This window comes from Tamandua tetradactyla, chromosome 3 (genome assembly GCF_023851605.1).
Source record: "Tamandua tetradactyla isolate mTamTet1 chromosome 3, mTamTet1.pri, whole genome shotgun sequence".
NCBI lineage: Eukaryota > Metazoa > Chordata > Mammalia > Pilosa > Myrmecophagidae > Tamandua > Tamandua tetradactyla.
The window spans coordinates 149,469,174-149,492,415 of NC_135329.1; the positions used below are offsets into that span (position 1 = coordinate 149,469,174).

The window sequence follows — 23,242 nt, forward strand, 5'->3', positions numbered from 1 at the left end:
CCCTATTATTTATTTATTTTTAATCCATATGTTTTAGTCGTCTGTCGATAAAAGGAGCATCAGACACAAGGTTTTCACAATCACACAGTCACATAGCGAAAGCTATATCATTATACAATCATCTTCAAGAAACATGGCTACTGGAACACAGCTCTACATTTTCAGGCGGTTCCCTTCAGCCTCTCCAATATACCTTAACCAAAAAGGTGATAGCTATATTATGCATAAGAATAAGCTCCAGGATAACCTCTTGACTCTGTTTGTTATCTCTCAGCCATTGACATTATTTATGAGACATTGCTTAGTTTTTGACTATCCTTAAACTTCTTGTAAATGGGATCATGCAGTATTGTGGCAGCTATGGAGGGATCTCCTTTAAGATATTCATCTGGGGGAGAATAGTTAAAAGGACCTCCTATGGCTGCCCCTTTAAATCTATCTTCCTAGGCCAACCTTTCCCAAGTTGCTACCAGCCAAAGGCTGAGAACCGTAGAGATACTAAAGCCATGCCATTCCTGACTGAAAGGAAGTCCTCTAATAGACAACCTTTGCTCAAGATCCCCCATCACAAATTAAAAAATATTTTTACATGAGGAAGAACAATGGAATGTCAATATTGCAGTGTGTTGAAAATAAAATGGTCATTCATATCCAAAACTTTAACTTACATGTAGGACCAAAGAAAAAATGTCTATTTGGTACAAAATCTACATTTTGGCCAGTGCACTTCCTAATATAACCTATATGGACAGTTTAAATGAAAACCATAAGTACATGGAACCCTGAACAGGGCATGAGATTCTATTGGCCTATGCAGGTTAGTGTAATGCCCCATAAATCCCAGAGCTATCTGAACAGTGAACAAAAAAACATTTGCAAAGTCCCCTTGGGGGGGAAATCCAACCTCCTCATTTGGAGAATTCCCGATATTCTTGTAAGCAGTGGGACAACCAAATCAATAGGTCCAGCCCTCAATCCTGGGGCCTGTCTACATGAAACCTATCCCCACACAGAACCGACCAAGCCCACTCAAAACTAGGCCTAAGAGTCACCCCCAGACAACCTCCCCTGTTGCTCAGCTGTGGCCTCTCTCTCTAAGTCAAGACGTCAAACCCACTGCCCTACCCCTCTCTATGTGGGACATGACAAACCTGGGACAGACCTGGGGCAACATGGGACAGAAATCCTAGAATGAGCTGGGACTCAGCATCAAGGGATTGAGAAAATCTTGACGACTGAAAGCGGGATGTAAATTATTTTTAAAGGTCTTTCTGCTCCCCACCCCACCCGAAAACCTCCTTCCCCCATTCCTTCCTCCTCACCACATTTCATTTCAGAGAGCCAGGATTGCAAGTGTGGACAACAGGCAAAGGTCAAGTTGAACCTTGGACGAGAACTAAAGTAGGGATTTTTGTCTGAGAAACCACGTGCCTCCAGGGCTGGAGGGTAAATTTAGAGAAAACTATAAAGAACAACCGATGTCTCAAAATCTCACATAATCTGGGTAAGTAACACATTTTGACAAATTTAAAGAAAGGAATCCAAATTTTCCTAAAGGACAAAAAGCAAAACCTGAATAAATGGACTGATATACCATCTTTCTTGATGTAAAGACTCTGTACCCCATCAAATGTCATTTCTCAATTTAATTTTTAAAAATCAATACAAATGAAAGTGAGGGGTAAGGGGTATGGTATGTATAATCGTTTTTTTTCTCTCTGTTATGTTTTATTTCTTTTTCTGTTGTCTTTTTATTTCTTTTTCTGAATTGATACAAATGTTCTAAGAAATGATGAATATGCAACTATGTGATGATATTGAGAATTACTGATTATATATGTAGAATCGAATGATGTGCTAATGTTTTTGTTTGTTCTTAATTTTTTTAATTAATAAATTTAAAAAAATCAATACAAATAAGAAAAAAAGTAACAAAAGTTATTGATGTTAGAAAACACCTAGACAAACATGCTTTAAAGTGAAGCCAGGCATTCACTCTTGCAGTGTCTCTCAAGTGCCTGATTGCGAATACCATCTTCCTACAGTCTCCACTTTGTATTTTTCTATGTACATAGACTTGATCAAGTTACCCAGAACTGTTTCATAGTAATCACATTCACAAAACCTTGATATATTAATCAGACACTATAGGTATAAAGTTTTTCCAAAGTCTGAAGTATTGCTATTGGCTATCAGGAGGGTCTGGTAAGCTGAATATATAAGCAAAAGCTTGCTTGTGATAATGGTATCAGAGCAACTGGAGCAACGAGGTAGTTTGGAGGGTTCTTTTATCCCCTGGTACCGTGGGATCAACAATTCCATCCTAACCAAAAGGGGTAAAAAAAAGTGTAACTAATAAAGTATCAGTGGCTGAGAGAGTTCAAATAAAGTCGGGAGGCTACTCTGGAGGTTGCTCTTACATAAGCTTCAGTTAGACATTGCTACCTACCATAACTTGCCAACCCCCAATCAGGACCTTTCCAGCCAATCCTAAACAACACTTAGGGCAATATATAAGATCCCACAAGGGTTCCCTGCGCTAGTGTAACTTTCCAGAAACCTACAGCTTCCAGAAGGGTCCCTGGACCAGATCAGTCCTGAAATCTAGAGGGCCCAGCCTCTCCAGAACATACCCCGTATGATTGAGGGCCCTTCCCATCAGGAAAAAGTTAGAATGGCCATAGCTCAAACACACCTAAAGAGAGGGATAAAAAGATCAAAAATGATGGTGGAGTTATAAAGAGAAGATAGGATTTAACAAATGAATATGAATGCTGAATCACTAAATAGGTTATCTCTTTTAGTCTCCAGTACCTTAGAGCAGCTAGAAGTAAAAACCTAAAATTGTGTAATTGTAACCATGTCAAACTCTGAAATACGTTCTATAACTAATTGTGGTGCTGTGCTTTGAAATTTACTGCTTTTTGGTGTATCTGTTTTTCACTAAAAAGAAAAAAAGTCAATCGTGACGATACAAAAATACTTAAGCCTTCTAGCCTCCTACATTCTGGAGCAGCTAGAAGGAAAAATCTGAGAGGATCCTATGGTAGCCCATGATAAACTGTGTGATCTGTCCTGTAACTACTTGTTGAAGAGTGCTTTGAAAACTATTGCTTTTTTATTTCTTAGCTCTGTATATATGCTGTATTATACAATACAAAGCTAAAAAATTGACTAGAGGCCTAGAGAGGATCAGATCTCTATTTTTCTAACACTTAATACACCTTGTTAATTATAAGCCACAACCCAACTGGAAACAGGTGATCACATTTAAAAAATTACTCGCGAATAGGTTAGCATATCTTACTAGAAATATTGTAAATCTTTCCTCAAATTCCAGTTCCTAAAACAGAGGCTTCAGCTCTTTCAACAATGACTATAAAAGCATTAGAAAACAGTGTCTACATATTTAAAATCAGTGAATACCTAATGAGCTGACCTTGCTTAGCCCAGCCTCAGCTCATCAAAGGTTAAAATTCAATGTGTCGGCTGGGTTTCCAGGCCTTTGGGTACCGATCATTCATACATGTCGGTGTCCCAGGGATTTTCAGGACGGGCCCTCTCAAGGGGGCATTCGGAAACGCGCGAGGTGCCAAGGTACTGAAAAGGCTTTCAACAAAAGTATGGTTTTTAATTTTATTTCAGTCACGAGAACGGAATGGATTCCGAAATGGAGACCGACGAGCCGGCTTGGGAAGGAGGAGGAGGGTAGCAGAAGCTCGAGAAGAAAGGGAAAGGCCTTGCTGTACGGTGACGCGCAATCACGAGGCGTTCTCTCGACGTGGACGCTGGGCATTGGCCGAACCCGAGATGACGTCACGGTAGGTGTCCTGGCGCGAACAGAGGCAAGGGCGGCAACGCGCTGGAAATTGGAGGAGCGCGCGCGCTCTCGCAGCCCGCCGCGCCCCCGCCCTCCGCCCGCCAACCCGCTCGTCCAGTCCGTCTTCGCGCCCGCTTGGCCCCGCCCCTTTCCGAACGTGCCCCTCCCCCACCAGGCCGGCGGCGCGCGGAAAGGGCGTCACGTGATGACTGGCCCCGCCTCTTCCTCTCGGTCCCATATTGAACCCGAGTTGGAGGAGGCGAGTCCGGTCTCAAAATGGAGGTAAAACCGCCGCCCGGTCGCCCCCAGCCCGACTCCGGCCGTCGCCGTCGCCGCCGGGGGGAGGAGGTATTAGGGGGAGAGCGGGGGGTTGTTGGGTAGTGGCCGGCGTGGGGGACCAGGCTCGGTGGGAGCGGGGAGGCCGGGTGGACTGGGTCGGCCGTCCCGCGCTCTGCGCTGAAACAGGCGGTGGGAGGGGGAGGGGAGCGGGCCTCCTTGGGGCTCCTCGTCCGCCTCGCCGCCCTCTTTGCCTATCCAAGCAACCCCTGGGAGTCGTGGCGTGGCGAGGGGCCCTCCGGAGTGGAGTCGGCCCTCCAGCCGCGCGGTCTCGGATCCGAGGCCGGCATGGCGGGCTTCGGGAGCGGTTGGGAGGAGGCGGTGGGGGAGGGGAGGGGACGAGCAGGCACATCCGGGCGAGCGAGCAGGCGGGCGGCGGCCACATTGACATTGATCCGCTGCCGCGTTACGAAATGGCGCATAGGCCCGCAATGGCCGCCGCCGCGCTGCGCCGCCGGGAGCGAGAGCGCGGGATTGGAGGGAAAAGGAAGGAGGCGGCCCGGCAGAAAATGCCACAAATGGCCTCGAAGTTCGGGCGTAGTGGTTTTGCTGAAGTTCTGCCAGCCGTAGAGACGTTTCTAGGCTTTAGGCCATTCCAGTGTCGAGAATTCGTTAATTCTCTGCCTGTTCTTTTCTTCGCAGCACCCAGTTGAAAACGTGAGATATTTTTTTAAAAGTTTATTGCTTTGAAATACAACCTCATCCTGCCATTCTGATTAAAAGTACTTAGAATTAGTTTCATCTTTCCAAATTGCCACGTGGGTCAAGTATTCTTACTATCTCAAAATTTGAGTGTAGGTGTAAAGTGGAAACTTGATATCCATGTTTTCCCACTCTTTGATGGATACATTGTGACTGTAGTCTTGGATTTTTGATTTAGAAAACTGTAGCAATAGTTGAGATTTTCGTGTTCGTGATTTTATATGCTTTCTGATCATGTCTTTTTGTCGACTTTGTGCATTGTTCATCTGATGCATTTAAGCGACTTGAGAAGATGAGAGAATGAATGCATGCTGGTGAACATTTTTTTCCGACCATGTGAAAAAGAAAGCCCCTTCAGATTAAATAAATGCTTTAATATCTACACTTATAGAAGACACAGTAGGAAGGTATTAGAATGTGAGCCCATTTATTTAAAGATTTTGAGTGAACGAAACAATACACGTTTTAAATGACAGTTATTAGTTATTAGTTAGATTGTAAAACAATTCAGGATACATTTTAGTTCTTTAAAAATCTCAATTTCTGCTCTGTAAAGGTCCGTTTTCCTGCTCAGGCATTACCTATACCTTAGAAGTTCAATTTGCCTGTTTTGTGGTAACCCTATAAAAATAGATAGTGGTACTGTATTCGAAATTGTTAACATAGAATGGACGTGCAGATAATTTTTGCAGCATAAAACCGACAATATATAATTAGATATAGAAAACTAACGTGCTGCCTTTTTTTTTCACTTTTTCAGATTTTGGGGGAAATGCTATTTTGGCCTTTTTCTGAATAATGCTGTTTTTAAACTCTTGCTTTGCTTGAAACTGGTGAATTTCTCTGAATTTGCCTTAAATTTAAAATTCAGTTAAAAATTCAGGGCTTTATTTAGGTGTAGACTTCAGAGGACATGAGAAGAATGGCATGGATGAAACACAGCTTTTGCAAACACATTGGTATTTTAGAAAACTTTCCTTAGTAGCAACTTCTGAAATCTGTCTTCAGACAGTTACATGTAGCTTAAATTCAAGAGATTTTTTTTTGTTCTGAACTTAGAATTCAGCTTATTTGAAAAAAAAGTAAAGGTTGGTTATAGGTTTCCTTGGTATCAGTTCTTTAATGAACCAGTGTTTAAATTCCTAGTTCAAGTTTTAACGAGATAAAGTGTTACTGTTGCAGGAGTTTAATATTACATTTATTAAATGTTGTAGATTAAAGGCTTGTTTGCCTTTCTTAGCAACTCACTGCCTATAAGAAGTAATGGGGCTTGCTGAAATGTATGGGTTCTTTTTCTCAGGGCCATGATCCAAAGGAACCAGAGCAGTTGAGAAAACTGTTTATTGGTGGTTTGAGCTTTGAAACTACAGATGATAGTTTAAGAGAACATTTTGAGAAATGGGGCACACTCACAGATTGTGTGGTAAGTTACTAAAGGAAACCAAAGACTTTTGGAAGGGTGTAAAAAGTGACTGTGGTGGTGTTTCAATTCTCTTACTATTTTGTAGGTGATGAGAGACCCTCAAACAAAACGTTCCAGAGGCTTTGGTTTTGTGACTTACTCTTGTGTTGAAGAGGTGGATGCAGCAATGTGTGCTCGACCACACAAGGTTGATGGGCGTGTAGTGGAACCAAAGAGAGCTGTTTCTAGAGAGGTATTTTAATAATATGCTGTGTAACATAGGAAATTGCTGTGAAAATTTTTTTTTGACTTAGGGTTTTTTTGGTTTGTTTTTTATTTTTATTTTTTTGTAGGATTCTGTAAAGCCTGGTGCCCATCTAACAGTGAAGAAAATTTTTGTTGGTGGTATTAAAGAAGATACAGAAGAATACAATTTGAGAGACTACTTTGAAAAGTATGGCAAGATTGAAACCATAGAAGTTATGGAAGACAGGCAGAGTGGAAAAAAGAGAGGATTTGCTTTTGTGACTTTTGATGATCATGATACAGTTGATAAAATTGTTGGTAAGTAGCAATTTATTGGCATTGGGATGAAGATTTGTTAAATTGCTTATAATTTTTTGCATATAATAGCATATAGTGTGTGTATATTATATAGAGTTCAGTTTTCACAAAACAACTGCACTTGTGTAACCCCATCAGAGTTGACATAAACATGACCTAAGGCCCAGAGCACACCCATATCCACTAAAAGTTATTACCTTGATGTATCTTTCCCATTTATGTGTGGTTTTTCAAACAATATGGAACAATTTTTTTTCAGTTCAGAAATACCATACTATTAATGGGCATAATTGTGAAGTGAAAAAGGCCCTTTCTAAACAAGAGATGCAGTCTGCTGGATCACAAAGAGGTGGGTAGGACCATTTGCAAACGGACAGTAAATGTGAGTAGTGTTTATAAGGTCATTAAATATTTTCCTTGACTGCGTTAAAGGTCGTGGAGGTGGATCTGGCAACTTTATGGGCCGTGGAGGGAACTTTGGAGGTGGTGGAGGGAACTTTGGCCGCGGTGGAAACTTTGGTGGAAGAGGTAAAGTAGTTACCTAATTTCTTAGTACATGCGTACCTGAAAGTTGTTGATAAATTGAATGTATGATTTTAAATCTTGCTTTTCATCAGGAGGCTATGGTGGTGGAGGTGGTGGCAGCAGAGGTAGTTATGGAGGAGGTGATGGTGGATATAATGGATTTGGAGGTGATGGTAAGTTTAAAATATTTTTTAATTAGGAAAGTTGTAGGTTTACGGAAAAATTGTAAAAATACACCGTTTCACACTTCGCATTTACTCTTGTAGTTTTGTTACAACCGATGAAAGAATATTACAGTAATAGTATTAACTATAGTCCATAAGTTTAGTGTATTTTTTAAAATTTATTTATTAAAACAATTAAGAACAAATAATAAACTGTATTTTTTTTAATCGATGTTTGACCCTTGATGTTTTGTTTCTGTATCTTATAAAAAATTAGGTATGTTTTTTCTGATTTCAGTCAAAACTTGAAGGCTTCATAGTGTGCCTCAGCTAAGTACCCTAGAAGAGTAGATAATTTGAAATTAATCTTATTGGATAATGAGACTTAGTGTACTACCAGTTTAGCTGGAATCGTCTTAGAGACTATTCGCTTCAGTTCTCTTTTTTAAAATGAAAAGATATTAAAGCATTCGTCTTAATTCTTATTAATCTAGAGCCTTACTGTTTTATTTAACCCATGTTCAATCAATTCACTGGCTTGTTTTCCAGTAGCTTAAATGTACATTAAAACTAGAATTCAGCAGCTTCATGCTCTGTATGTTTATGATGTTTTTGTGTGGCTTCACTTTTTTAGGTGGCAACTATGGCGGTGGTCCTGGTTATAGTAGTAGAGGGGGCTATGGTGGTGGTGGACCAGGATATGGAAACCAAGGTGGTGGATATGGTGGTGGTGGTGGAGGATATGATGGTTACAACGAAGGAGGAAATTTTGGCGGTGGTAAGCTATTAGTACTTTTTTAAAAATATTTTAATGTTAAATATTAAGTATTGTTTATAATTCTCTTACAGATGTTTGAAAGCAATGGTAAAAGTTGACATTTGGCCAAATTTCATGTTTTATAATTTTAGAGGAAATACTCAGTTGGTGGGTAATTAAGCTGAATTCTTTGCTCACTGTTTAGTAAATTGGCAAATTATATATATCTACTCTTTCTTTTGTGAAGATTAAATATTTGTATAATTTATGTTATTTTTGATCAGCATGTTTACTGCCAGAATTTTACTTAACTCAAGGCCCTTTTAAACTGGACACTGGGAGGTGTACTCAGACTTTTAATGAATAAAGTGCTATCTGAGGTTTAGATAATAGGACTTTGGATTTGAATACTGTGTGTTGCAGAGTATAAGCAAGTCTGAATCACTACTCTATGGAACCATAAAGATGAAAAGCTTTGTTAAGTGTGTGCTGAGGTTTTTTTGTACCATGTTTTTAAATCTTTATGGTCTATTGATTTGGAGGACCTTTACCTTCCTTGTCATTGACTGAAGTTATACTCTATTAGAATTACACTAAAATCAGACGTTGACAATTTTTGTGGTGTTAGCATGGTCTAAATATTTAGTGGTATAAAGGAGAGAGCATATGCTAGGATATATCTAAGTAGGATGTTGATGTTCTTTGAGCCACCTTCCATGTGTTTTTGTCCAACATATGCCTTAGAGTCTGTTAGTAGGTTTGTAGGGGTAGGGTGGAGGGATTGTGGCATTTTGGTAGCTCTGTAAGGTTGCATGTAAGTGTATAGAGCATGTTACCCTGATTGACAGGTTACTATTTACATATATAATAGGGGAAAATAGTTATTGTGTAGGTCCCTGCAGATAAAACCTTTGTGATTTCAGGTAACTATGGTGGTGGTGGAAACTATAATGATTTTGGGAATTATAGTGGACAACAGCAATCAAATTATGGACCCATGAAAGGGGGCAGTTTTGGTGGAAGAAGCTCGGGCAGTCCCTATGGTGGTAAGTAATTTTGCCATCAATATTCAGAGCCTTTTAAATTTATAATTCGTGTGTATATTTGTTTAAAAACTACATGTATATTTCCAGGTGGTTATGGATCTGGTGGTGGAAGTGGTGGATATGGTAGCAGAAGGTTCTAAAAACTCAACAGAAAATGGTAGGTATCTTTTAAGTATTTATAATGATGATAAAGAATATGTGGAATTGTTCACTGAGTGTAATAATTTTTTTATCCTGTATTATTCAACAGGCTACAGTTCTTAGCAGGAGAGAGAGCGAGGAGTTGTCAGGAAAGCTGCAGGTTACTTTGAGACAGTCGTCCCAAATGCATTAGAGGAACTGTAAAAATCTGCCACAGAAGGAACGATGATCCATAGTCAGAAAAGTTACTGCAGCTTAAACAGGAAACCCTTCTTGTTCAGGACTGTCATAGCCACAGTTTGCAAAAAGTGCAGCTATTGATTAATGCAATGTAGTGTCAATTAGATGTACATTCCTGAGGTCTTTTATCTGTTGTAGCTTTGTCTTTTTCTTTTTCTTTTCATTACATCAGGTATATTGCCCTGTAAATTGTGGTAGTGGTACCAGGAATAAAAAATTAAGGAATTTTTAACTTTTCAATATTTGTGTAGTTCAGTTTTTCTACATTTTAGTACAGAAACTTAACAAAATCGCAGTTTTGAAGGTGTTTCCTTGTGAGTTAACAAGTAAAGAAGATCATTGTTAATTACTATTTTGTATGAATTTTGCTAAAGTTAACTGTAAAGAAACACCTGCTGACTTGCAGCTTAAGGGGAATCTATTCTCCCCATTTCCAAACCATGATAATGAATGGGCACTGACATGTGGAGAGAATAGATATTTGTATGTTTGCAATGTGTGTTTTAGATAACAACTAGGATTGGGTATTTAAATTAGCCTATTTGTGAATTTAATAGCATTAAGATTTACCTTCAAATGAAAAATCTCAAGATTCCTATTTGGTTTTTGTGCATTTACTTTAAAAAATGTAATAATCATTTTAGTGTGTTAGCTTTGCTAAAAGTCCTAGCTGTATTTAGAAAATCTCCTTTCTACATTTACCTTGGTCACACTTGAACTGCTGCCATAATATTATTTGGGTGTAAAGAAGGCCTACTGCCTTTGCTTAAATTCTAGAATGGGGTAGTGGGTTTTTTCTTTATTACTATAAAAATCATTTGTAAAAACTCAACAAAATACAGGACCACTAACCCTGCTATATTCAAGCAACTTAGTGGTTACTTTGTTTTCCTTTCTAAAGCACAAGAGGCCCATACATCTTCAATTATTTTCCTTGGTTTAATTTTTTTTTTAATTGATACAAATTCTCAGAGCAAGAGAATAAAAATTGTGCATTGTTGAACTCTTATTTGGCTGGCATGCTTTCCTGTTGGCACCCTGTGTATTTTACTGGACAAAACCAAGGATAGCCTAGGTATAATCATCCAAAATAACTTGATGCAGCAGAAATGTAGCACACTTGCTTAGTACAAACTTCTCACTGCACAAAGGCCTGAACTGAATTCTGGATAGTCTGAAATCTTATTCTCACTTTAATTCCCAAAGAACACACTGTTATTCTATGTGTATGTTTCAACTAAATCATGGTGATATGGATTATCAATTTGTTCGCAAGACCCTGGTTGAGAAGTCTTTTAGATAACAAGGATCATATATGAAAACAAATGTCTACTGTTTTGCGCCAGCTAGTGCTTATAACTTGATTTGAGCCCTGAGTATGTGCCCTGCTGTTATTCTTTGGCAGTTGAACATTGAATTTAAAGATTCTATTTGTTTTAAGTACTAAGCAAAACAAGCAATAAAAAGGGGAATGGGGTGTGCTAGTGTTTGAATATGCTCTATCTCATTGCTCTAATTCTTTGCCTCTGTGCATTAATAATATTTGGATGCATGCAATGCCAGCATGGAAATCGGTCTTCACAGATACTATGGTTTTCCAGAGAACACACAAAATCAATAAATGTAACAGACAACATTCCATTTGTTAATGGGCATATGTGAATAAGCAGCATAGAAAATAGGCTATATTAGAAAATGGTTAAGTCCTTAACTTCAAGAGTGGTTATATAAATGGACACTGTCAATGTTCATAACTTAAACCTGGGTACTTGGTCAAAGTAATGCTTGGAAAGCATTTTATTAAAATTGAGCTAAATTGTCTCAAGTTCTTTTATTCATATAATAAAGGTTGAAAGAATGGGGGAAAGATTAACATTTCTTGTTTCTATGTTTGTAAACTTGTTTGACACAACCTTGACAGTATCCTTTAATGGCATATGAGGCTAATTGTACTGTTAACAAACTTTCTATGTTCTGGAATTAGTATAATAGTGAAAATATTTCCAGTAAGTTGATGTTTTGCAACCTATAAGCAGGTAAAGACTGTGTGTGACCTGTTTATAAGTTGTATTATTAGTATAGTTCTTGTGAACAGTGTGGAAAAGTAAGCCATGAGGAGAGCGATTTAACCAGCTTTAAAGGACCTAAGATGTGCCTAAGACAGGACTTCAGCAGCCTTTTGAGTATGGACAAGTCAGCATAAATAAAGAATGACAAGGCAGCAGCAAGAGCTTCAACTACAGAGAAGTGAAGGCATAAGATACTATGGTGATAGTGAGCACCTTTGCAAAGGCTAGTTAAATCTGCTTATTACAACTGAAATATCGAAGAAAGTCTAGCAGGAGCTCTTCGCCTTTTGGAACATCAATGAGGGATAGTTGCCACAGTCAATAGGTCTAGCATTTAGACCTGCAAGGAAGGGCAATAAGCATTAGGTAAGGCTTGAATTTGAATTTTTTCACTAATTAAAGAGTAATTTTTTGTAAAGCAAGGTAAGAGTAATCTTTTTGATTTGCAGGTTGAATGACAACCCTACTTGCCTAAATGAGGAATGTCTTTCCTACCATCTTAAATACGAAGGTTTCTGGCTGGGGTAAGGTTTGTAGCTCACAGTAAAACCTGATGACGCCATTTGTTTCACTACAAATTTATAACACATTTTAAAATTATTCATCCCTCTTTGATAGATGTGTTGGCAGAATTCTTCAGTTTGAGAACTTTGTTGAGACCACAACTAGCACTTTTGAAACATTAGTTAAAATTTCCCTGCAGTACCTCTGAGTTCATTTGGAGTTAGAGGTGGCTCATCGTATGTACTGTTCATTGGTAATGTCTTGAAGGTAGTCAGTTTTCAATAAGGGAAAAAGAATAGCCTCATTCTGTGGAAAAAAAAGTTTCTAAGAAGAGTAATAGAAGCTTTAAGCCACCGGTTTCAATTTAGGAAAAAGACCTTTGAATGAACTTTCAGACACCTGTTTATATACATATAAAAATGGTCTTCAGTCAAGTGGCCTCATACATAAATTCCCTTGTATATAAATTCAGGGTACTATTGGACCAAGAGGATTTTTTTTCTATTAACTGGAAGCAGTGGGAGTCTACACTAATGCTGTGTGTTTTTTTGTTTGTTTTTTGTATGCTGTATGGTGGGGTCATATTTCATTCTCTTTCCATGTGACTATCCTATTACAGCACCATTTGTTGAATTTTGGGGGTGGGGGAGCAGGAAGTGCACAGCCTGGGAATCAGAACCTGGGTCTCCCACATGGCAGGTGAGAATTATACCACTGAACTACCTTTGCACGTCTAATGCTAATTTTTAAGATACTTTTTCCTAAAGGGTAAAATACATTACACAGTAATCAGTTACTCGTTGTTTATAAGGGCTATTTTTGCTGCCCTGAAAGGGCATATAGAAATTGAAATTTAATGTTAAATCTTAAAAAAAAAAAAAAACTGGGCACAGATACTAAAAATAAGTAGTTTCTAAATTATAAAAAAATCAAGTTCCCACATAAATAGTACTGGGTTTGCCACTGAATCTTACACATCACCATAGGATGAAACATTGAGTAAAGTAAATAGCCTTAATCACCATGGTTATAGGGAAGCAAATTGTCTATCGTAGGAAACATTTTCTCTTAACGGTATTCTTTCCATCTCATATTTCTATATGAAATAAAGTGCTTTTATTTAAGTGTAAGTTCTTTTGTCATTTCTGAAAAATAGTGTCAGTCTTGTAGTTGGTAGCACCATTGAACAAAGTTAAGCTGGTCAAGGCAGACTTAACCAGTGTTAAGCAAAGTTGTAGGGTATTGTTCCAATACTACGTTTCTTTGAAAAAACTATATTTACGCTCATAGCCTAAAGGAAAATTCTATAAGGAACCAAATTGAAATTAAACTTCATTTTAAGAGTTTGGGTAAAATACCAGTTGCAGTTTTGAATATCTGGGGTTAACACAAAATGTGCTATATTTTTATAGCACAAAGAAAAAGCCTGCTAATGTGGAGGGATTATATAAGGGTTGTAGCCTACCTAAATACCTAAATTTAAAAACTAATGTTTTATTTTGATTTTTAAGAATTAAGAAGTGGTCTGTAAAGGATTCACATGTTTCATCTGTAGTATAATGAAATGTTTACAGAAAGATAACTTTTTCATTAAAATATTTTTAGAAATGCGTGTGTTGTTTCATCACTTCATGGAGTTCATGTATCTGTATTAGTACTTATAACGAAGTAACAGGAAACAACCAGGGATTATGCATTTTTCATTATTAAATATGTAGATCCTGCTAAACAAAAAATATAAATAGATGGCTATGGGAAATATATATGGAAGAAGGTACCAACTTAGTTGAAATTTTGTGACCACTTATTTGTTGCTTATAAGGACAAAATCTGGAGGTAGACTATGAGATACTCCGGTGTCAGTTTTTTGGGGGGGAGGGAATAAGTCATCACTGAACAAGATAGAAGGCATGTGAGGATATTTAGCTATTAATAGGTTTGTAGGATATTTTGCTTGTGTTTGAATACTGGTTTCAAATTCTGCACAGTTAAAGAGATTGTATGCTTTATAACTCCAGTTTGATGAGTCCTAAAACAACTTCATAGAGCAAGAGCACACTTTGTTCCACCAAAGTACATCTACTTTTATATTCTCACAGTGAAAATACATTGTTAAAAACTATGAAAGATTTCAGATGACAAGATTAAAAGCTTCAAATATACCATGTTCCTTCCCATAACTAAGTTTTGTGAATTCTTTTGTAAAGGTAGGATCCTTTTCTATATTAGGTTGATTAAATTGAACAACAGGTTTAAAGGCAGTGAAGTAATGGGTGAAGTAGGTCATTTTTGCTTATCACATCAAAACTAGCATCAGGTAATACGAAGGGTGCATTGAAATGGACGCTTTTTGGTTGAGTGTCAGTGGGTCAAGTTCTGAAAACTAGCCATGCAATGAATTGACTCCCATACTAATTAGCTTCCAGCAATTTATTGTAAAGACAGCAAGTATGGACATACAACACTATATATACAAGGGTGTTGAGAGCTTTGAGCTATTTTTAAAGGTAATGCAAATTATTTCACTACATGTACTCATGGGTCTATATAGCCATTAAGATTCATTTTTAAAGGGGGACTTGAATTCATAGATGAAGGTGAGGGATTCTAACATAAGTAGCTATAGCTGGAGGTTACAGTGCAGGTGATTTTAATTTTAAATTTTCTGGGTTAATGATAATTTAAAAAAATCTAATCAGTTGTCTTTAATCTCAGATTCTTAGGCCCTCATTTAAGTGGCACTGCAGGAAAACGGTTCTTTTGTTTTACGTCTGATTTCTTAATCGGGTTTTGTGTGTCAGAAATTTAAACTCTGTGACCTTAAGCAGGTTACTTGGGTTTTTTAATTGCTGGCTCCTTTTTGACAGTTTTATGTCATGGGACCCATTCATAGATAGTTGTTAAGTGCATACAATGTGATTTAGTAAAATGTGCTTTGAAAATTGAGGTTTAGTGACAGTTTAACTTCTAGATTTGAAGTTTTGTATAAATGTGATTTTGAGATTTGCAACAGTAATTTGATATTAAGATTGTGATTTTTAGACGGTGAGTCATTGTTACACTACATAGTGAAGGAAATGCTGTTTCAGTTATTAAAAATTAAATATGTAACTTTCTCCCCATCAAAGTTCTTACACTTGTTAAATTCTATCCAGATTAAGAACTCTTGTTCTTGCCAATTTCTTTTTTGTAAAATGGTGATGACACCCACCCTTAAAGATTGAAGGTAAAATATGGTAGTGGGCATAAAAGCAGTTCATGTACTACATGGCTCAGTTTCTAAAACAATTATTGGTGATAGTGCGAACTGTCTTAGCAATATCTAGGTGACAAAGTTATTTATGCTAAGCTGTTTGTGCTTTTTACATTAAAGATCATAAAGATTCAACCTTAAAACTTTTTTTTTCCAGTTCCCAAATTTTATTGCCATCACCTGAAAACAAACTGTCCTATTATTTAAGCTATTTAGAATAGGATGGAAGTTACTGTTTTGTAATAAGTTCCTGAGGGTTAGATACAGAAACATGGACATGGCAGGGGCTGTAAGGTACATCTGAACTGCTTCAAAAGCAACCGCAAAAAAATGCAGATTTTAAATACAATGGTTGATTAACACTTCAAATTAAAGGCATGGGTTCTGTAATGGTTTAACAGTTGGGTAGTCCGATTTAGTGTGGGGAAAGTCTTCAGATAAAGGAAACTAGACTTACTCTGGTCAGATAGGTTAGGATTTGAGGTTTTATTTTGGAAATCTATGTTGCTCAAGAAATTGTAGATAGTGTAGGAAGGGTGTGTGTTATCTTGTATGCACTGGGCAAGATATTTTGAAATAGTGTGAAGAACAGTGCACGTGAATCATGGTGTCAGCTGGCAGGCTTTTACGGGTCTGTTCTGTTTACCCAGCGTGCACTTTCTGCTTCCAGTAAATAACAGCCAGTTGCAGGTGCTTTAGAAGAGGCTAAGGGATTTTTCCACTCTCCCTCCAACCAGTGCTTAGGTTAGGTGCTATTCAGTGTCCAGTAGTGCTTGAAGTCAGTTTCATCCTTGGGCTTTCCAGTCATCTACACAAACTTTGATTTTGATTTTGGCTTCTATTACTGAAAATCAAACCTAATAAGGCTGAAGAAAATTATAGAGTGCTTACTGGGAGCTAGGCACAGTGCTTTTCATGAACTACTAGTAACGGTTCCATTTTATAGATGAGGAAACAATGCCTAGGAGTGCTGAAATAGTTGATTTGCTGGACAGCATACTAAGTAAAATGGCAGAAATTCATCCAGTCTGGTTACAAGGCTCATGGAGCTACACAAATTGCTTCTGATTGATTGATGGGGCTTCTAGCTTATTTGCATATGGTGCTAATTACAAGTGTACACTTAACCTCCAATGTTAAGTGACTACATTATTTCCTCATTTTATCTTATTTTAAAAGAAAATTCTAAAACTTTATTTTAAAAGAAAATTCTAAAACTTTAGCATGTATGAACAAGACTGTTTAAATGAAACTATGATCGGTGCATAAAGAGCTTTTGCATAGCATGCAGATTATCCAGTATGATTTTGAGGAACTTTGTTTTTGCAGTCTCAGTGTGCACCATAGATCCTGTCAAGCTCCTGAAGTGTCCAAAAGTCAACTGATCTTCCTACCTAGACCTCTATCAATAGTCTTCCCTCTTACCAAATCCATTCTTCTAGTTGTTGAGGTCCTTGCCACCCAACATTTGTTCTATCAGGAAAGTATTTTTTACCTTTCAAACATGCAAAATTCAATGCCTTCTCATTACCTCCCTTGCTGTCACCCTAGATTAAGCTACCAAGCTATCACTTGGGGTTATCGAGAGCCTGCTGACTGGCCTCCCAGCTCCCACCAATACCCTCTAGGCTTTTTCAGTACACAAACCAGAGGCAGTTTTTAAAGAAACCAGTCAGTCTGGGATCTGTTCTGTAACAGATGAAGTGTGCTTTGAAAATTTTTTCTTTGCTTTTGTATATATATTTTTCAATAAAGTTAAAAAAAAAAAAAAGCTGCTTAAGTCCTGTAGGCCCCCCACTTCACATGGTAAGAGTCCTCAAGAAGGATTAATAAGGTTCTTTGCCATGATAGTTCCTATCCTTCCTCCTTTTGGTCATTTTGTCCTTGTTCTTTCTCATAGTGGCCTCAAGGCCTTTGGACTTGTAGTGTTCTGTCTTCGATGTCCTTTCAGTAAAGGGAATGGCTTGCTCTCCCACACCTTCAAGTGCTGCCACCTCAATGAAGCTTTTCTATTTATAACCATATTTTAAATGGTGTTACTTCCCTTTTCACTGGTCTTCCCAATCTTTTCCCTTCTAGCATACTAGAGTGTTTCCTGCTTACCCCTACTAGAATGGAAATTTTAGGAAGGCTGGAATGTTTTGGCCATTCATTATAAATATACTGTATATTTATAAATGAATAAATGTTTTCAAGTCAAAAGTATAGTGTTTTCCTTGATTTGAGAGGACCTATTTGCTGTTGAAGTGATAAATATCTTCACGATATATTTTCTCTATATCCCTAGCACCAAAAGTTTACTAAAATGCTTTGTGTTTTCAAAGAAAAATTCTGAAAATGTAAACATCTGAATGTGTTAAATGTATTATTGTTTAATGTCTTATGGAAAATACTGTGTGAATAAACTCGAATTCTGAAGAAATAGTTTAACTGTCATATTATTCCTTTATTAGTACCAACTTTTTAAACCAAACTGTGTTTTGCCAGAGTTGAACAATTTCATATAAAAAAACACTATTTTTCATATAGTATTATAAAAAAGTACATAGTGGTTAGTTTTGCAGCAATTTGCTTTTAGCCAGATGTCATATATAAATCTATGAATGTCACAAATGAGATAAGAACAGTATAAATAAGTTTTTGTAGTATTTACACTTACACAGGAAAAAACTAGCCCAAACAGTGTTCTAAGAAATAAAATTTGCAGTTAAAGTGAAACTACTGGTTCAGCATAGTGACAACTTTTATTTTAATGCTTCTTGAAGTTTTATATTCTATACTAAATTTTGGCTATGATTTTGCATAGAATTCCTTATAAAGTATGACATTTCTGCATTTCACATCATAGTAGGAGCTTTTAGTATAACAGTACAAAAAACACTAGCCCAGAAAAGGTCAGATCCTCCCAAATCTAGTTTTTCTTAACATCTGGCTTCTTACTTTTGGGAACAAGGAATACATTGCCATCTCTTGTTTGCTGCAGGGAGTATTCACTAGGAGAATAAGGTTTTCCATCTTCATCACGAAGCATGCTGAAGACCTCAAGATACAAGGTGCTGAGTTGTTTCTTCAGTAGATGGAGGCTTTTGTCATTTTCTCCTTTTTCTTTGAGCAATTTTTCTTTCTCGTCTTTTAAATGATCCAAATCTTGCTCCAGTTCTACTATATTTTCCAGTTTTCTTTTTCTGCAATTCTGAGCAGCCACTTTATTCTTACCTCTCCTACGAATATCTCGAATTAATGCAAGTTGAGCCTCATTGAATTGCTCCTTGGACATCATTTCATTGAAGTCATCAACAGGGAGGTTAATGATTTTTTCTACAGGGAAAGGGATATGAAGAGCTTTTGCCCTTAGCTCATCTCTCGTGAGGTGAGCCTCCAAGCGGCTTGAATGTTTGTCTTTTGTGAATGGGGTTTTTCGATGACCAAGACTTACAGGCAATTCTTTCTTTGGTGTGTTTTCACACTGGACATCACGCACTGGAGCATTGGGCCTCTGAGATGGTGACAGAGGTTGGACTATGTCCCCAGAAGACGGTACTGGCTGTGTTTTAAGACCATTCTGTTTGACACTTTCAGGGGCACTGTCCGTCTCTTCCATTTCAGAATCACTGAGGCCAAGTGATGTGTCTCCATAGATGGAAGATTCCACTGAGTGTTCTGGTGATGCCATACTGGGACTTGTGTTCAGTGAGATGCCAGAGTCAGAATCATTGAACTCTCCTGTGCTTTCAGGGTGGTTCTGATTGAAAGCTTTACAAAGTGATAGGTTAGAAACATCGATGGGCCCATGTAGAAGTTCAGTGAGTGACTGGCTAAAAGTAGCAGAGGAGGGCATGCTGTTGCTGCTACTGGGCTCTGCTATGAAAGCAGAATAAAATTCATCACCGAAATCTGTGTTTATGGTGGTACTTGAATCTGAGTTCACTGTTAGTTGGTTGGGGTCTTCTGTAGAGAGGATGCTGCCAAAGGAATCTTCAAAAACACAGAGAAAATGTGGATCGCAGTCACCTACTTCTTTTTCCAGTGAAGGGACTGATGAGTAGAAATAACTGTTGTCAATTTCTGTCAGTTTGGTTTCTGGACTTGGAACCATGCTAGTCTCAACCACCTTGTCATTTTGAATATTAAGACACTGCATGGAAAAGAAGGTTATGCTATATAAGTCAAAGTTTAATTTTAACTCAATAAGAGTAAGCTCATAATCCATATCTGAGGATAACCTTAGGTAAACTCCCCACCCCCACTCTTTCCAAGGTGTTCTCTATAGTTCAGAGGTAAATTCCCATTGCCAACAGATACTTATGTCTAAGCATATGTATTTTCAGAATCTCTGGACCAGACTTCAGATCTATCCTTAAGGTACCCAGCTCACTAAAGGAACAAAAGGGCACGTTAAATGAGCATGGGCATCTCTCATGACTAATTTAAAAGCACACTCCATTCCTTTCTGTAAGTAGGTGACATAAATAAAAATTATGGCTAATTTAAAACCTTTCAATATAAAGTAGTGTTTAGTTCTATTAGATCTTAGTTACCTGTAATTCTGGAATGGATAATAGCTCCTCCCAAACTTGCTCAATGTCCTGTGACATATTGTCTAAGTCAGCAGAGGTTGGCTGAAGGACAGGAGTTTCAGGTGTCTGAGCTTGATTAGGAGTAATGAAGACTGGGCTCTCAATGTGGCTGGAAATATCAGGAACAAATGTTTGAAATGTTGCTGAAGAAACCTAAAATTGACAAAGAAGGTATTTATCTACATGTATCTACTATCAACAGTGAATGAGTGAGCTCTAAGACATCATCACAACACTAAACTGGAATCACTTAAATTCTGTATTCCTCTATTAACTTCTGAATAATGAAACAATTCATTCCTGCTAAACTGACTTGAAATTTGCTTAACTGTCTATACATTTGAAGGTGAACTTCAAAATGGGTAAGAGCAATCTTAAGGATTTAAGTGTTACCTCTATATAATATCTGGTGCAATGCTTCAAACAACATATTAAAATTCTTGATTGAACTGATACTGGTTTTGCCCAGCTTGCTTTTTACTCATCAAAATTTATTTTTAGGTACCTGTAACAAATGAGTTACATATTTTCATAGTTATCCGTGTTTCCAGTTATGGAGTAGTAAATGTTTTCAGTGTTGTATTGTGTGACTCTTTTTTGTTAAGCTTTTTTTAAATTGCCAGGTTTTCTTTGGCTAAGAATTCCTTGACAAAATTTCCTCCTAAAATTTTTTCCTCATTCTTTCTTTCAAAGTGAGATACATTAAAGGCAAATGGAGATAACAGTAAAGGGACATGTACAGAACATAATCAGTTGTAGAATTTTGCCGTTAACCAAATGTTTATACCTCATTGCCATCTACAAATGGGAATGTCTCTGCCAAAAGCTGCATACAGTCATCAAAGTATAAAGCATCTGGTTTGGGAATGTGGGCAACCTGGATAAAAGGGAAGGATAGAGAGGAATTTAAAAAAAGTGTTAAATGTAACCACTGCCAAACTAGTTTTCATCATAGTGCTCATAAAATACTTACAATCTAGTTCATCAAATATTTTTCTTGTTTCTCAAATCAGTTTGGGGTAGTAGTAATGAAAATAGATTAAAGTCAGACTAGGCTACCCTAATGTGGTCGAGTTAAGTTAGCCATTATGACTTTCAGCTGTTCATCTGTGTATTAGATGGGGTAACAGCATCCAATTCATATAGTTATCTTGATTAAATCAGTTAATATAAAGAGAACAGTGCCTGGCACATAGTAAGTGCTTTAAGTAATACTACTGGTTCCACTGCCACTACTGCTCTTGCTGCCACTTGATCTTTACATGACCTTCTTGTAGCTTACAAACTCTTTGATGCAGTTTATGTCCTCCTAATTCTCATAGAGTTACTGTGAGAATACAGGCCAGGTATTGAACTAATAGTAATAAGGAATCTGAGGTTGGGAAGGTGACTTGACAAGGTCAAGAAGACACAGATGTAAAGCTTGAACTCGAATCTAGATGTTTTTAAACTCCTAGGTCTACGTTCTTTCCTTAAACCCTACCATACATGAACTGAGTCCTACTGGTACCTGGGAGTAGTTGGCAGATCCACTGGTTTCTGTTTGGATGTGTTGGGTTGGCTGGATTGGAAGGAATTCACCTGTCTCTTCATCTAGTTGCAGCTGAGCATAAAAGGCTTTCTCTTGCTCCTTTCGGAGTTGTTCTTGTTTTTCCTTTTCAAGCTTTTTTTGTTTTTCCAGCTCATATTCCTTCCGTCGCTGACTGAAGTCAAATACTTCACGACTTACCCCAAGATCTATATCTTGTCTCCAAAGTATGTCAATTAAATCCATGTCCTGTGTTTAAGAGACCAAACAAAGAGGGAACAAGACTATGGTTAAATTGTTTTTAAGTAGTAGATACCACATAAGCTAATTCATATTACACTACTGTTGACTGGGGGAGAGGGGGGGTTACAAGCAAGAAATGAATGGGAAGATGGATCCAATGTTCTAAGATTCCACTCATTGAATCCATTCATTAAAAACACACAACAGACAAGTTAAACTCACAGCCATCCAATATCATCATTTACAACTTGGATTATCTGACTAGGTGACGGTAGAGGTCACCAAAGGGCAAAGTAACAGATGCTGCACATTAAAGTATTTGAATTAAAAGATTGAATTTACACACTTAAATGGAATACCAACATTAGAATGAATATTCCAAGCGATTGGTTTATTCTGAGAAAGGCTGTTAGGAAAAGTCACTGAATACACGGACTTTTTTTTTCTAAACTTGCTCAGCAAATATATAGTTTGTAGGAGGAAACCCCTAAATTAAATTGCCAATCTAGCAGTTGTGAAATACCACCATTCTTTTTGTCTTTCTTACATTGGATTGATTTTTTTCCCCCGTCATTTTTTGCTACTCTTGTCTTAGTGGCTCACCTATTAAAACAATTTCTTTTTGGGAATTTTAGCTCCCAAGACATGAACAAGGTAAAAAGAAGTCCTAGTTAGCAACAGTCTTGTGACATATGAAGTAAGTGGCTGCCTACCAAAAGAAATGAAGAAGGGGCTCTTTCCCAAACACTGGGTCCACCAGTTTCATTGCTGAGAAATGAATGACCATTTATTTTAAAAAGAAATGATCCTAGAGAAGGAATGAAGGTATTAAGCTGGGTTTCCCCCCTCACCCCCCATGGAAAGAAGAAAGATAATAAGTTTCAAGATAATGAGGAGAAGCTTAAAATGAGGGAATGGTTATTCTGATGTAGTAAAAAAAATGTGGGATGAGAATTTGAGACTTCATGACCAAGATAGGCCTAGGTCATTTGGGTTAGATTTTCCTAACCAAAACACTCAAAAGCAATTTTTCTGATTTTTAACTTTAGTGTTTGAAAAAGTCTAAATAGGTAGGAAATTTAAGACCATTTCCATTTAACCTATCACCTATATTGAAAGTAATAAAATAAAATTGAGATTCTCTGGAAAAAATCAACATGGGAAAATGAGAGTTCTGGCTGAAGGCCAGTGCATACAGCATGCACAGACTTCAAACTTTGTCTTTTGGTGCCGCTGATGGTTGGAGGCACTGGGATTCCCAGTATGTCTAGAACTCTACTTTCAGCCTTCCAAGGACAAAAATAACATGGTTGTTGCCTTAGTGAACAGTCAAGCTATTTTTACCCAACCATGCAGGAGCAGAGCAGGACA

At 37.6% G+C, this 23,242-nt stretch overlaps 2 protein-coding genes across 9 annotated transcripts in view; one reads left to right on the forward strand and one right to left on the reverse strand.

The window, feature by feature from the left end:
- Nucleotides 1–3,979: 3,979 nt before the first annotated feature.
- On the forward strand, nucleotides 3,980–18,120 carry HNRNPA3 (heterogeneous nuclear ribonucleoprotein A3). Of its 3 annotated transcripts, XR_013172893.1 has the most exons (12): nucleotides 4,006–4,168; nucleotides 6,159–6,281; nucleotides 6,367–6,513; nucleotides 6,614–6,824; nucleotides 7,084–7,173; nucleotides 7,257–7,352; nucleotides 7,442–7,522; nucleotides 8,148–8,291; nucleotides 9,194–9,316; nucleotides 9,404–9,473; nucleotides 9,567–12,132; nucleotides 12,216–18,120. XR_013172893.1 is itself a non-coding variant. In XM_077154265.1 (11 exons), exons 1-10 carry the CDS (start codon nucleotides 4,097–4,099, stop codon nucleotides 9,454–9,456), a joined length of 1,074 nt encoding a protein of 357 aa, XP_077010380.1. In that variant the 5' UTR covers nucleotides 3,980–4,096; the 3' UTR covers nucleotides 9,457–9,473; nucleotides 9,567–11,570. The 3 variants fall into 3 exon arrangements, 2 of the variants coding, with proteins under 2 accessions (XP_077010380.1, XP_077010379.1); XM_077154265.1 differs by lacking the exon at nucleotides 12,216–18,120 and having other exon boundaries at nucleotides 3,980–4,102; nucleotides 9,567–11,570; XM_077154264.1 differs by lacking the exon at nucleotides 9,567–12,132 and having other exon boundaries at nucleotides 4,005–4,168.
- Nucleotides 17,949–23,242, reverse strand: part of NFE2L2 (NFE2 like bZIP transcription factor 2) — a 36,248-nt gene continuing 30,954 nt past the window's right edge. For all 6 annotated transcript variants that reach the window (XM_077154259.1, XM_077154258.1, XM_077154263.1 and 3 more), the window contains 4 exons: nucleotides 21,611–21,877; nucleotides 20,888–20,977; nucleotides 20,062–20,253; nucleotides 17,949–19,658 (listed from right to left, as the gene is read on the reverse strand). In XM_077154259.1, the coding sequence (XP_077010374.1) occupies nucleotides 18,435–19,658; nucleotides 20,062–20,253; nucleotides 20,888–20,977; nucleotides 21,611–21,877 (1,773 nt within the window). In that variant the 3' untranslated portion in view covers nucleotides 17,949–18,434. The remainder of the gene's footprint in view (nucleotides 19,659–20,061; nucleotides 20,254–20,887; nucleotides 20,978–21,610; nucleotides 21,878–23,242) is intronic.

Coding starts and splice junctions, on each gene's coding strand:
- HNRNPA3 (XM_077154264.1), top strand. CDS start 4,097: ATGGAGGTAAAACCGCCGCCCGGTCGCCCCCAGCCCGACTCCGGCCGT. Junction 6,514..6,613: donor AGAGAGCTGTTTCTAGAGAG/GTATTTTAATAA, acceptor ATTTTTTTGTAG/GATTCTGTAAAGCCTGGTGC. Junction 7,174..7,256: donor GTCTGCTGGATCACAAAGAG/GTGGGTAGGACC, acceptor ACTGCGTTAAAG/GTCGTGGAGGTGGATCTGGC.